This window comes from Corvus kubaryi, unplaced genomic scaffold, assembly GCF_017639235.1.
Source record: "Corvus kubaryi isolate FWS band 111438036 unplaced genomic scaffold, C.kubaryi_AGA036_p1.0 split2-37374, whole genome shotgun sequence".
NCBI classification, from domain to species: Eukaryota; Metazoa; Chordata; class Aves; order Passeriformes; family Corvidae; genus Corvus; species Corvus kubaryi.
The window spans coordinates 3505775-3519923 of record NW_024582082.1 but is presented as its reverse complement, the minus strand read 5'-3'; the positions used below and the strand labels follow the sequence as shown (position 1 = coordinate 3519923).

Below are 14149 nucleotides of genomic sequence, written 5' to 3'. Positions count from 1 at the left end.
GCTCCTTCTCTGCCCTATTTTGTGAACAAATTTGTGCTGGTTTGCCCAAGAGGCAGTGGTTGTTTGCAGCGTCGTTAGTGCTGCTCTCTGCTCTCCTCTGTCCCTGCTCCCATTCTGCTCTGAGCCGAGCATCCCTGGGCTGAGCTGTGCACCCCTGGACTGAGCTGTACGTCCCTGGGCCAAGCTGTACATCCCTGGGTTGAGGTGTATATCCATATTGCTGTGGAAGCACAGCAGCAGCCGGCCCTTCCACAGCACCTCCCAGGGCTTTTCTCCACCAACCACCCTCTCCGACTGCTGCCAGCATCATCCCTGTTCATGTTTCTCTGAGACCACACAAGTGCATTACAGCAAATTGCTTTGCCAGGAAGACTGGCAGCATCCAGCCTTGCAGGTCCCTGGGCAGCAGTGATTTGTCTTTGTTTCCTGGCTCATTAACATGCTGCAAACTGATTGCAATTCTGGAATAACCCTAGTGTCTCTCTCATAGCTTCTCTTGCAGCATCATGTTGTGTGGGGCGATGAATTGTTATGTTGCAGCAGAATCTTCCTTCTGTATTTATTTCCCAACACTCTCCTCAGAGGCAGCCCCAACAGCTGCTGCTCTTTTTGGGGGAATAGCCATCCCGCACAACATCCCTGTGTGCCCAGGCCAGGGAGCGTGACTGCATTTCTGAGCCTTGCTGCTCCCCACAACGCCTGTCCTGACCTGCTGGAGGGATGAAGAGAAAAGCAGAAATCCTAGATTAAAAATCACTTTAGTTTAAATGCAAATATTCTCTGTTACCAGCAATCAGGCTGGAATTGGCTGTAACTGCTGATTTAGTCACCCAAGCCCACATTCCTCATTCAGGTTTTTTCTTTATCTCCAGTAAAAGGAAATAAGCAGCTCAACACACTTTTGCATCCCTTCAGGATATGGTTCCAAGCAGATTATTTTTTTTCTGGAAATAACCATTGCTTAGCATTTCAATATGACAGGTGTGTAAGCTCAAGCTGTTTGTCTGAACTTCTGGTGCCAAACAGCTGAATTTAGATGGAATGACCCACAACCTTCATGCTTTAAGTTCACTAGCAGCAGTGATCAGCTGGAATCATGCTGTAGCAACTTAGAGCTTCAATTTTTCCTTCTTGCTTGCAGGAAATGTAATTACCATCGAAAGGAAAAAACTCCTCAGGCACCAGCTATGCTAAGCAGCTGCAGTATGGAGCTTGGAAAAAACATTTTGTGAGGAAGAGCACTGATCTGGAAACAAATTCCACATGTGCAGATGTGCATGGATACATTCTCTTTAAAAAGAGTCTTCAAGATGGTTCCTCTGCCCTGGTAAGTTCTTCCTTCCTGCTGGAGTTGCCTCCTTCTTGAAGGTCTGATGAAATGAATAGAACTTGCCAGGTGGGAGGGACAAATATAATATACCTTTTTTTTTTTTTCCTCAACCGCAGCCATTTGGTTTCCTCTGTCATCAGCTGCGTCCTCAAAAAATCTTAATTTAGAAGAAATAAGGTGCAACTTTGAATGCTTGTTGCAAGACTGCCATAGGTTTCTTCCAAGCACTTGTGAAGATGGTTCTGGATAAGTCATCCTGGTTTCCTGTACTTATACTCCCCAACAGTGCAGTGAATCAGCATTCCTGGGGGCATAAAAACTGTCACCAAATGGGATTAATGGCAAAAGAAAACAGCAACAGCAGCAGTGCCTGAGCTGCAGAGGAAAACAGCAGTTGCTAGTTCTGCAGGGCTTGGTTGAGTGTCTGAGATATAAATGCTGACAGTTACTTTTTGGTTTGGTTTTCTGTCTGTTAGGTTTTTCTTTTTGGAATGCTTCCAGTTTTTGGGAAATCCACACAGTTTAGCAGAACTGGGTAAGTGTAACAGGTGACTCTCCTCTGGGCATTTTTGAAGCTTGTTGGCTCTTTCCAGGGATGGGGGACAGGGTTAACATGACACTGAGCATCTCCACACCTCAGTGCAGGTCCTTCTTGAAGGTGCATCAACAACCTGGAAGAGCTGCTCCTCTCTTGCATGTGGGAGAGGGACTTTTTACATGGCAGATATTGAATGGGACAAGGAGGAACAGTTTTAAACTAATAGAGGAAAGATTTAAATAATGAAGAAATTCTTTATTGTGTGTGTGGTGAGGCACAGGTTGCCCAGAGAGGTTGTGGGTGCCACATTCCTGGAAGTGTTCAAGGCCAGGTTGGTTTGGAGCAACCTGATCTAGTGGAAGTTGTCCCTGCCCATGGCAGGGGGGTGGAATGAGGTGGTCTCTAAGGTCCCTTCCATCCCCAAGCATTCTGTGATTCTGTGTTTCTATGTTTTTCATTAGAAGTATAGGAAAGGAAAATGTTTTGACCTGGTTTGTGCCAGATTCCAGAGGATTTGTGTTCTCTAATTACATCCCCCAGCCGATTAACCTCCCGTGCATTACAGCAAGCAGCTACTATGGTACCAGTGAAGATACTTCCATGAAATATTAATGAGCTGTTTTCTTATTAACTAGAGCTGGGTTGGAAATGCACCCACAGCTGTTGCCTTGACTGCAGCTCACACAGCAACTGGTGGTGGCTACATGTGCCAACACTGTCACTGATGCACACAGATTTTCCATAAGTTCCTGGCTATTTCTTGCCTTTTGCAGGTGAGGAACCATTTGCTGTGAGGGCTGGGTGACTGCAGCACATTGGCACAAGGCTTGTTTGCAGGAACTGAGCTCTCCATCCCACTGGGAACATGGGTGGAGTCCTGCCAGGAGCCTTTGCAAAGGCTCAGAGGGATTTAGGCACTTTGCTTCACTGGGAGTTCAATTAAGTTGGAAAATGACTCCTGGGAACTTTCCCTGGGAGTTTCTAGGCCATGCCAGTGTCATGGCTCCATTGGCAGTGGTTGGTCATGACCAGCAGACAGAGAGAGCTCTGTGCCAGTGCAGACTTTTCTTAAAATACTTTGAAGTTTCAGAAGTGCAAACCATGGTGGCAACTCGCTGGCAACTTCCCCTGGGAATCTGGCCCAGACTATTTATTTAAAATAATATAAACTATTTTATTTCTGTTATTACTGATCTGCCTATGATTATATTGTATCTTTACATGGATGCATTTTTCATACATCATTTTAGATGATACATATCCCAAAGTGCCTGAACACTGGTGTCGACTGGTCCCTTTTGGACACACCACGCGAGGAGGCTGGAGAGCTGAGCACTGTGGATTGTTGCAGGGCTCAGTGAGGGCAGCACTGCCGTCACTTGAAAGCCTTCTCCTGCCTGGGGTCACATGAAACCCCCTGTCCTTCCAGCAGCCCAGTTCACCTAAAACAGGTTTGTCTTTCCATAGCTGTTGTGTTTCTTTAATAAGAAATTTTAAAAAATTAAATGACAACCATCAGTGGAACCCCCTGTAATGTTACTGGCCTCTAAACTTTCTTCTTTTCAGAGTAGCTGGGATGTGTTTAGATGCCCTAAGAAATAACAGCCCCAGAAAACAACTTATTCTTTAACTATTTTCAGTGGTTTGAGTGGTGGGATTGTTCATGACTCTATGTCTCCGCTGCTGCTGCTGTCTGTGTTTCTCTCCTGCAGGATCCCTGCTCGTTCTTCAGCCCCCAGCCACTGTCAGGGCATGACAGCAGCACAGCAGCATCTTCGACTACATCCACACTGCAGTGGGGACTGAGCCGAGTGGGTTTTACTCCATCTGGCCCCTCCTGAGCACATCTCACCAGATTAAGGGATTTTTCAGGCTGGGATCACAGTCCAGCAGCTGTTTCATGATCGTACTTCTTGTGCCGTGCCACCATCTAGTGGTGACTCCACCAGATACTGCAACTGAGAGGTGAAGCATCCCAGGCCTGCTGGGAACCCTGGTGCTGCTGGGGCTGCCACGGTTCAGCTTCATCGCTGGGCGGATGCTGGAGAGAGCACTCTGCTGATGAAGCATAAACCCCCGCAGATTAACTAGGATAAGGTTTCTCCCACATGTGTCATCCTGCTCTGCTCCTTCCTGTAATGAGATTTCAGAAGTGCTGCTTGTGCTTGGTGCGGTTCTGCGGCTCCATCACTTCGGTCCCTGCTCGGCTTCGGGAAGTTGCTAAAGGAGGAGGGACTGGGGAGGGTGGTGGGAAGGGAGCAAGGGGAGAGCAAAGGTGAGCAATGCACACACACGCACATCCACATGCCCACACAGAGCCCTAGTGGGGTTTCCAGGTACTCATCTCCCAGGAAGGCTCAGCAGCATTTGTTGACCCCTGTGAGCAAAACCAAGTGTTGAGCCAGAACATGGGGTGGGAGGCTGGAAATCATCCTGTGTCCCCCTCAGTGTGGGAAGGAGCAGTCAAATTTGCATAACACTTTGAAGGAGCTGCCTTCTGCCTGGTGTAAGAATAACCTGATTAACTGCTTTCCTGGCCTGAAACTCCTCCTTGAGCTGCCTTTTCTTCATTTTTCCTCAGAGCCAGATGATGGTGAAAAGGGCTAAAAAGCTGATGTAGGCCAGGAAAAGAAGAGAAGGCCTCCTGTGGGCATCATCTTTTGGCATTTTAGAGAGAGAGAGAGAGCAAGGCTGGGGGGAAGGAGAGGTGTTGGACATGACTGAACCCACCTTGGTGTCTCTTGTGTCTGGGGTGCAGACGTGAGACCCTTTGCCACGGCCACCCTAAAAATCTTAACATCTATGAAAGCAAAAGGCAATTAAATATAACCCTTGTCACAGCTGTAAATGCTGCATGAATTATCACAGTAAATGAACCCCAGGTTTGGGCTGGTCCACTGTTTTATCAGGGCATTTAAGTATGTAAATTACTTTTCCAGGTGGAAAATGTTGAGGTGGCTTGTTACCTGATTAAAGAATGCTGGACTTGGATGCACTGCATGGTGCTCCCTGAATAATCATAGTAAGCAGGGATCTTTCAAATCCTCAAGCAACAAACTTCAATTAGATGGGAAAGAGTCAATTATGCTTTAAAGGGAACCTGGCTACAAGTGTGCAGGATACGGCAGGAGAATGTGTGCAAAAGAATTTTATGGAAAGGAGCAATTACTTTATCAATAGGACATGCAAAGCAGAATTTGCTCATCAGTCCTGAATAGAAGCCCAAATAACTGAGCTTTTTAAAGAGATGATATATGGACCAGGATGGATTTGGGCCTCAAGCAGGTTTAAGTGAGTTTGATTAATTTCTGTGCAGTTATCAGCAGAGGTTTTGGTCCAATGACTTTATGATATTTAGCCTAGGATGATGGATGTTGTAACAAGGATGTAGGACTTTAGCAGCAAGTGTATCCCAATCCCACTTCATTCAGTTGTAGAAATTGAATTGGTTTTGAATCTGAAGATGCTGATTCTTCATCCTCCAGCATCTCTGCATAACATCAACTCAATGAAAAAAGCACAGGGAAAAGCCAAACACTTTTCTTGCAAAAGAACACAGACATTTGAATTTAATAAATTATAAAATTAAAGATTCTAATTTGTATATACATTTTTAATATACAAGAAATGGCTATTTATTGCAATTTCTGTTAAGGCATATGTAAGTGAATGGAAGTTGCATATAGATATTCAGATGAACATAGCTAATACTGTGCACTGTAGGTGAGTAAATAAGATATTAAATGCATTATGTAATAAAATAAAACATAAACCCCTTTGAGTACTGGTAAAGCACCGTTTCTAGAATTCTCAGAATATCTGAAAGCATTCTATGGAGATGTTGTGAGACTCTAAATATTGAATGGATATATGAATATAAAAAGTGATGCATTCATCATAGATAACAGAAATTTTTAAAGGAATGTTGGTGGAAAAAATGGCAGATGACTGAAGCTAAAGCAACCAGAATTTGTTTGGGATTTTTTTTTTCATGAGAGGTTGTGAGTTGGATTTTAAGTTTAGACAACCAGAAAAATGACAATTGAGAAAACTATGTACTTGCGTGGTTAGATCATAAATCCATTGCTTCATGGGAGCACATTACTTTATCTCTCAGATCTCTGAGATGGTCTCTGCAGGAATTATTTGTTTATAAACCTGTTTTAGCTTCTGGGGATTAGGTTACATTAAAATAATGCTTCTTATGTCTGAAAATGCAGCACCTGGGCAACAGCAAACTGGTTACAGAAGATACACTGCGATGATGATCTTGCCCAATTACAGCATTGTAGAAAAGATGAAAGAGTTGTCAAAGTCCAACCAAACAAAAAAAGACCAAATTTTCCACTGCATGACACAGAAGTGAGATCAGCTCAGGAGAGCAAACCCCCGCCTTTTGTCTGGGACTGCTTTTTCATTATCAGTAGAGCCCTGCATTGTGTTTTTCAGTAGAAGTGATTCCCATGTTCTTGGGGAATGACCTTCATGGGGAACTGCTGAAAAAAACCACCTTCTTGGTGTTTTGTGAACAAATGGCAGCTTGAAAAGAAGGCATCTTTCCCGGTCTGAAGAGACCTAAATTACCCCCTTCTCATACAGGAAGACTGTGAGGAGAAGGCAGCTCTTGGCTCCTGCTCCTTAAAGAGGTGGTGCATCAGCCTCTCAATGTCTTGAGCAATGTAGCCTGAAGCTGCTGCTTCAAGTAGTTCAGTGTTCCCCAAGTAACAGCTAAAGAAATATTCAGTAGAATTTAAACCACTGAGAAACAAATCAAATCCCAAAAAGTGAGATTGAGAAGGGAACAAGCCCTTCCAAAATGCAGATGCCACCAGGTATTGCATTGGGTCCTTAATGAACACTGGACCTAACATAGCACCAGACCAGCCTTCCAGGAGGCTGTTCCTGCTCCCTGAGGCAGCATTTTTCCACTTTATGTGGAAAAATGCTTTTTTTGAGCTGTGGGCGCTGCCTCCTGTGGTATTTCTTCACACTGCCTGGTTGACTAAGCCTATTCCAGAAGCTAAGGCAGAACAGAATCTATTAGATGAGCTACCTCAGGAGGTTGGAGCAAAGGGTCTCAAAAAAGTCCCAGTGGGTGACTGGTACCCTCCAGGCAGCAAACCTTTACCTCCCCATCTGCGTAAATCCAGCTCCAACCCTTTCTATCTTTGGGTTTGTAAGGGTTTTCCCTAAGTTTCATATGCTTGGATGAGCTTCTAGTCCATGAAAAAGCTGGGGGTTGTGGTTTATTTTTATTGTCCACAGAGCTAGAAGGATGTTAATTTGAAGGGGAAAAGATGAGTTTTATACTAACCACATCTCTGTAAAGGAAATGTGGAAGGCAAGAAATACTATGACTACAGGCTGCGAGCCCAGCTACAGCTTATGTCTCCCATGGCACAGCAGCTGGAATGATGTTGATTTAGACACGTCTTGCTTGCTTATAAATAGAATGGTGGGGTTTTTTTTCCCTTCAGTGCTCATTACGACATTGCTGTTGTGCACAGACATGACCTGACCCTACACTGTTATTCAAACTTGTCCTGCCTGTAGGCAGCCACAAATCCCTTGGCACAAGGCTCCCGGGGCTTGCCCGCTCACCGTGGCCGTGTGACGGCCGGCAGGCCATGGAGCAGGGCTGGGACAGGGCACTAAGGATAATCACCCTTTGACTGCAGGAAAACACTCCATGTCCCAGGAGTGAAAGCCTGCGATGGAACTCTTCCTGCTGTGCTGCCAAACTGCAGAGCCTGAGTTTTAGTTCTCCAAACCAGAACAGATTTTTGCTTGTGCTGCCTGTTGCTTCCACATCTGCAGCCACATCTGCTTGGCCCAGGAGATGTTTTCTACTGCTCTGGACTCTTAGGAGGCCTGCTGGGCTTCCCATTCTTCATGGTCTTCAGTGTATCTCTCATCCCTGCACTACCGGAGCTGCTCGAAGTGCATCACCTCTGTCCTGTGCAAGAAGGGGCGCTTGGTGCCATGACACCAGCTGAAAACATTCCTTCTCTGCTTGGGCTAGTATCTCCATGAAGTATTTTTCTTAGACCAGGTCTCGTGCTTCAAAGACTTCTGGCCACAATTCAGGCCAAAACAGTCCCACACGCAGGTGCTGTAAAGCCTGAGGTTCCTGCAGGCTCTTGCCTCCTTTCCAGCAGGAATGGCTCATATGGAAGAGAAGACTGGGCAGTTCATTCAGTCGTGGTGGTGAAGGGCAGAAGGTAGGGTCACAGGGAGTCACATGTGCTTCACCTTGCAATACCTGTGAAGCTCTGTGCCAGGAACTGGGCCAGAGAAGAGCTCACACATTGCTGGGAATGCAGCACATTCCCAATAATTTTGTGACTGTACATACAGGCTTATTGCTGGTGCCTCCTCAAACCAGCTCAGGCTGGAGGGTGAGATCTTCCTCTCAGACTGGAAAATCTGAACTTGGAGCCACCAGACCTACTAGTGGTAAAGAGAGGATTTCAGGGAAGCCCCGGGCTCTGCAGGAGGTTTACCAGCAAAGAAACAAATGGAAGAATCCAAGCCAGGAAAAAACCTGCTCAGATGCCACCCACTGCAGGAACCAGTCCATGCTCCCTGTCTCAGCAGTGTTAGAGCCAAACTGAATTCATCTTCTATTCTCCAACCGGGAATTCAAAATGACCTATGAAAACCATGATGACCCTGAGGGGGAAAAAAGGTACTCAAAGGGTTGTCAGGTTACACATCTTAAAGTTTTCTAGCAGACCTGGTGCTGTGAAGACACGTGTGTGTGTGTGTGTGTGTGTATGTTCATGTAAGGGCACAGGAAACAGTTGTTCACTTCTGCACCAATAAAGCTGTCCTAAGGAAAGGAAGATAAAACAAAATTACTTCCTCAAAAATAACTGTATCCTATCTAGGGGAAAAAAAAAAGTTTGTCTTAACAAAGCACCAAAGAAAAGACAAGAAGAATCCAGTCATCTTTAAGTTAGACAGAACGTGGGTAGAAAAAAAATCAGACCAATAAAAAAAAGCACCAACCAATAATGATCACTGAGGCTGTTGCATTACAGGAACTTAAAGACTATAAAAAATATGGATAATTGTAAACAGAAAGACTAGGATATTGTCAGTCCAAGCTGGCCAGATCTACCCTACTAAATGTCTTACATGTATCCAAAAGTTTAGGAGAATCCTTTGAAATTGTTTATGGAAGTATGTAAACTACTGTTTGTCAGTTTTTAATTTACACATAAATATACGGCTACAGAATTTTCTCTGTATTTTATAACACAGTCCTGGTTCAGGAAGCTACATGAGCACATGCCGAGCTGTGACCACAGAGGCAGAGCCAGCCAAACCGAGTCTGGCATGTCCTAAGAACCTTCCCGAAGCGGGCTGTGTTAGTGCCAGGGTTTGTGCAATGCACAGAAGCATCACAGGATTGCTGACCCCCTGCTTGTCAGAGTTAAAGGGATTTATTATGTCTTGGGACTGCTTTCCTCCTTACTAAGTGTAACTCCTATTACTATTCCCAAGCAGTTTTACACAGGCATAGAAGACTTTAGAGAGCCCATGACTGAGAAATCTGCTAACCTGACCTAAGTAATGTGGTTTGTTTGGATTCAGTGGGACACTGTAGGGATATTGCACTAATACTCTGCCGTACCCTGTACACCTAACCTAGCCATCAAAGTGTTCAGATTAGCACTTATGGAACAATCTGTCATTTCCATTTATAGTAGGCTTGAGAATTTGCTATCTCTGCCATAGCACCACTTTGATTTTTCCCCATTTTTAGTCTCTATGACGGCCAATACTATGATGTTGGTAACATCTCTATAAGAGAAAAATGTTGTTTGTGCCATATTTCCATTTTAGTTTATTTTCCTAAGAGTCTCTTTTTTCATTTTCTCAGCAATCAGCTCCTGAATTCTTTGATTCCTTGTCCTTTCATAAGGCCTCCTCCGTGTAATGATGTTGTGCTGTGGTACTTCATTATCCAACCCATCAACTTTATAGGGAACATCCACTGCATTGATTTCTGGGTGCTCCTCAGTCGCATTGGAAGGGGGTGCACGTGTTTTGGAAACCAGAGGAGGGCTGGTGGTAGACTGTGTGGTGGAGACTCCCATGGGAAGGCTGGGGGTTGTCAGGAGCTCCTCCTCAATGACATTATTCTTATTTACATTAGCATCAGTTACATTGCCGTCCTCTGTTACGTTGCTGTATGTGTTGCAGGACTTGCAACACAGCTTATTGTACCCAGGAATGGAGCAGTAACGGGAGAGAACTTCCATGCGACAAAACATTGACTTGTCTCCTTGACAATGATCTTCTGCAAGAGAAAAAGGGAACAGATAAATAAAGAGCATCTTCACATTAATCAGAAAAAGAAACACAGCTGAAGCTTTGGCAGTGGGCAGAGGGTTTGATATTTAAAGTGGGATGGGAAACTGGCAAATGAGCCTTCTATAAGCAGAAGCAGGCTTATATTCAACCTAAAAATCAACTCACTTCAAGAGCTGCAAAAGCTGATCTGAACTGTTTGTACCAGCCCCATCCAAGCTCTAGATCATAACACCTGAATTTTTGCCTTCACATCCTGGAAGCACTACCCTGAAGACCGTGAAGCCACAATGAATTGTGTTACTGTTGTGATTTAAACTTCATAACACACTGATTGTGCTGTGTTGTTGCTAAAACTACATTGAACTCCCACAAAGTCATCAAGGTTTATATTAAGGAATCTATTTTTTCCCTCTTTGCTCATTTTAATGCTTTTCTGCAACCAAACAGTGGCTAACCATGGTCAGGGGTAACATATAGTTATCTGGACTGTCTCAGGAAAGTCAAGTCCTATTTCGATGTGTACCATGTAACCCTCAGAATTCACCCATCTCCCATTGGAGTGATATTGTTGCCAGGTACCTCTACTCTGAAAACAGCGGCATTTTCTCAACATGTCTCTTGTTTGAGAGAAAAGTGGTGCATTTACCATGAGATTTTCTCCTCTTCCTAGAAGGGAGCTGATATTTTTTGGACAAACAAACTCCACAGTAATGGAGCCAAGACAGTCCATTAATGACTGGGAGACTCAGTAACAAGTCCTGATTTTTGTGTCAATGACTGTAATAAAAGAGAAAGAATTCTAGATAATATTCGATAAGCTTTAAGCTGTCGATAGCTGTTACAACGATCTGCACTGTAATAGAGATGTTATGGCAGATCCTGATCTTGCTGAAATGCAGCTGGCAAATTGTAGGCTGAGGGATTAAAGGTGATGTGGTCAAAATGTTCCTGCCCGAGAAACATAAACAGAAGCCTACTCAGAGATTCCCCAAACCGTTGTAATTTCTGCTCAAGGGAGGCAGAGGACTGCATGAATTGGTGGCAAATGGACGGTGAGGGTCTAGCAGGCTCCTTGGAGAGAACGCTGCCTGTCCTCTGTCCTACACAGACATCCCTCAGCTCCTGTGCCTCCAAGATGAAGTAATGGAGCCAGGCACTGCAGTGAAGGAAAAATCCCAACGTGCAGCCACGCTGAGAGGAGTCAGAGGGTTTGGAGGAGAGGAGAGAGAGGGCTGAGGAGAAAAGCAGACTGACCAGCACTTGGCATCATCAATAACAAAACACCCTTCTCTGTGACCAGAGTGCTGAGACAGAGATGAAATCACTTGTGTCTCTCTCCCTGATCTTACTACATTTCCACCTACTCTTACAGTAAAGGATGAGTAACTCCAATTACTCACCTTTATTTAGAGTGCACCCGATGGCAGACAGTGCTGTCAGCCTGATCCTGGAGCTCACATTTCACCCTCCTGCTACAAGCACTGGCTTGTGTCAGCACCCTCACAGCAAAGGAGAGAAGCAGAGCAGGTTGAGAGATACCGAGGGGACTTAGAAAGCGTAGGTGCCACCTCTTCACTCATCCTCAGTTAACAAAACAGGGCCTAGTGTGTGTTTAATTGGCAAACATATCAGTCTAAAATACACTAACAACTGGTGCTGCTGCTTTAAAATGCTAGTGCTGGCTGAGAAAGGTGAAAACACCTCCCATGCATGGTGTCTATGCCCTGATTGTTGCATTTGTTGCAGAAAGACAAAATTCTAGTTCCTACATTAGAATTTGACAGTTAATTTTCATATTTTTCAAGAGCTAAACTGAAATGCTGCTGGAGATTAGGAATGACTCCTTCCTTAGGAACCTAAGAATAGTACCTTGGTTTTGGAGAGCCTTTCAAATCAGCCTTTAAGAGCTGGAACTGTTCATACCTGCATGCACAGCTACACACAAAGGCCTACATGTACCTATACAGCTTAATATATATATTTTTTTACATACCCTGTAAGAGTCCCCTTTGAACATTGTGCCTTGTGTTGCATGACCTTTATGCACGTTCCTCCAAATGGCTTCCATAATAAAAGCCAACAGATATAATATTTAAATGTGGTTTTAACAAGGCAGGTCTGTTCTTGGCTTTATAAGAATCAGTAAGAGCACCTTTAGAAAAATGCCTTTTTCCTAACAAAAATATGCAATGTCAAGCTTAACAATACATGGAAATAAACCTGCATTATGTAATAAGATTAGTGACATCAGATAAGTTATATAAATAAACTCTGTAACTTCTCAATGACAGAATGAAATTTTGATCCTCTATCCAAACAAAAATATCCAGATTTGCTGAACTTTTATTTATTTTTACTTGCAGTATGCATGACAGACTGGAAGTATATATTCAAAACATCAGTAAGAAAAAAATAAATCAGTTTCACAGTCACTTTGGTGCACATTAGTCTCATAAAAAAATATTGAAAAGCAAACTGAATTGGCACATCTTTAATATTATGTTAAATACATACAAAACACTAATAAAATATCCCTGATAAACCAAAGTGCATATAGACATAGTGCACAATGCCCAGATACCTTATTGCACCATTCTCTATAGCCACCCATCTCTTGAAACATCACTAAACATTGTCTATTTAAAGGTAACAGTCATGAATATATTTATACAGTTAAACACCGATTATTTTACATAACAGTATTCAGTGCCAGATACGTGTCTTTGCTTTTTCACCTTGTCATGTAAATTGTTAACATGTTTCAGGAAATACTAACAGCAAAATTTAAATATGTGATCACATGATAATGACAAGTTTGAAGTGCTACACTGTTGACGACCCAAAGATTCAAAAATGCCACTTTTCCAAAAAATATGATCAAAGCAATAAGGTAGTAATTTGCTCCAAGACTGCAGTTTTACAGTTGATACATTTCTACTATTGGTACTGACTGTCACAAAGAACTTCATGATTTGTGAATTCCAAATCCTCAACACAAACACAGAAGGTGAAGCACGGATGCCAGTTAAATTTCATTAAGTCAGGCCGCAATCCTGTCTCAATGAAGATATGGATATGCACTGTGCAAATTAACCTCCAATAAAATTTACTGCCCTCCAATAGTTATCATTCAAGTAAAAACACTCCATATGAAGATTAACTCAAGGTACCAGTGTACTGTTCATATTTAAAGCTGGATCTGGTAAATTAATGCCATTTACATTTCAACGTTAAGGCATTTTTCTAAAATTCATCTCCTAAGCAAAAAAAGCAATAAAAATTGAGGTAATTCTGTAGTAGTTCACACTGTTATGTTTGCCAGTTGACACATCTAAGAGCACACACACACACACACACACACACAACCGTACCAGTCAAGTCAGACATGCACATGGTGAAAAAAGACCAGAGATGTAATGAGTATAAACAGCTCCATGCTGAGCAGCTGGAGACATCGTAGTCAATGAAAACATCATATTGCCTCCGCCACGCTAAGAAAAACACCACCACGCCACCTTCACCAAGGACCATGCCTGTTCTGCTTTGGGATTGTTTCTAAAGTGAAAATATGCAAAACTGGCAAAAATTGTGCGATGGAAAAAATGAACGCAGCTTTTCTCGAGAAAAAACCCACCAAACAACCACTGGGAGTCTGGCGAGAGAGACGGCATCAGAGCAGCACGGAAAGGACCGGCAGAAACTCAGCTTCTGCTTCCCAGTGAGCCCTCCCTGGGTCACAAACATAAAGGTGAGGGTCAGGAATAAAAAATGAGCAGCAAGGGTGAGGAAAGCAACAGCACCACAAAGGAAAATGGAATGAAAAAATTCTTCCACTCATCAGACTACCCTGTCAGCGAACTGAAACCAGAGAGTTACGAGATTTTGGGTTTTTAGATAAAGGAGAACTTTAGCACTACAAGGTGTCATTATTGTGATGTGATCACATTCACAATAAGTTC

General features: G+C 43.5%; 1 protein-coding gene and 1 long non-coding RNA gene across 2 annotated transcripts in view; one reads left to right on the top strand and one right to left on the bottom strand.

Moving 5' to 3' along the window:
• Positions 1-1146: 1146 nt before the first annotated feature.
• On the top strand, positions 1147-4075 carry LOC121658124. Its single transcript, XR_006013843.1, has 3 exons — positions 1147-1327; positions 1807-1865; positions 3119-4075. It is a non-coding gene; the product is annotated as an uncharacterized LOC121658124 (long non-coding RNA).
• Positions 4076-5403: 1328 nt separating this feature from the next.
• LOC121658123 (A disintegrin and metalloproteinase with thrombospondin motifs 2-like) overlaps positions 5404-14149 on the bottom strand; it is a 177625-nt gene continuing 168879 nt past the window's right edge. The window contains exon 22 of the mRNA XM_042014622.1: positions 5404-10176. Within this exon, the coding sequence (XP_041870556.1) occupies positions 9716-10176 (461 nt within the window). The 3' untranslated portion in view covers positions 5404-9715. The remainder of the gene's footprint in view (positions 10177-14149) is intronic.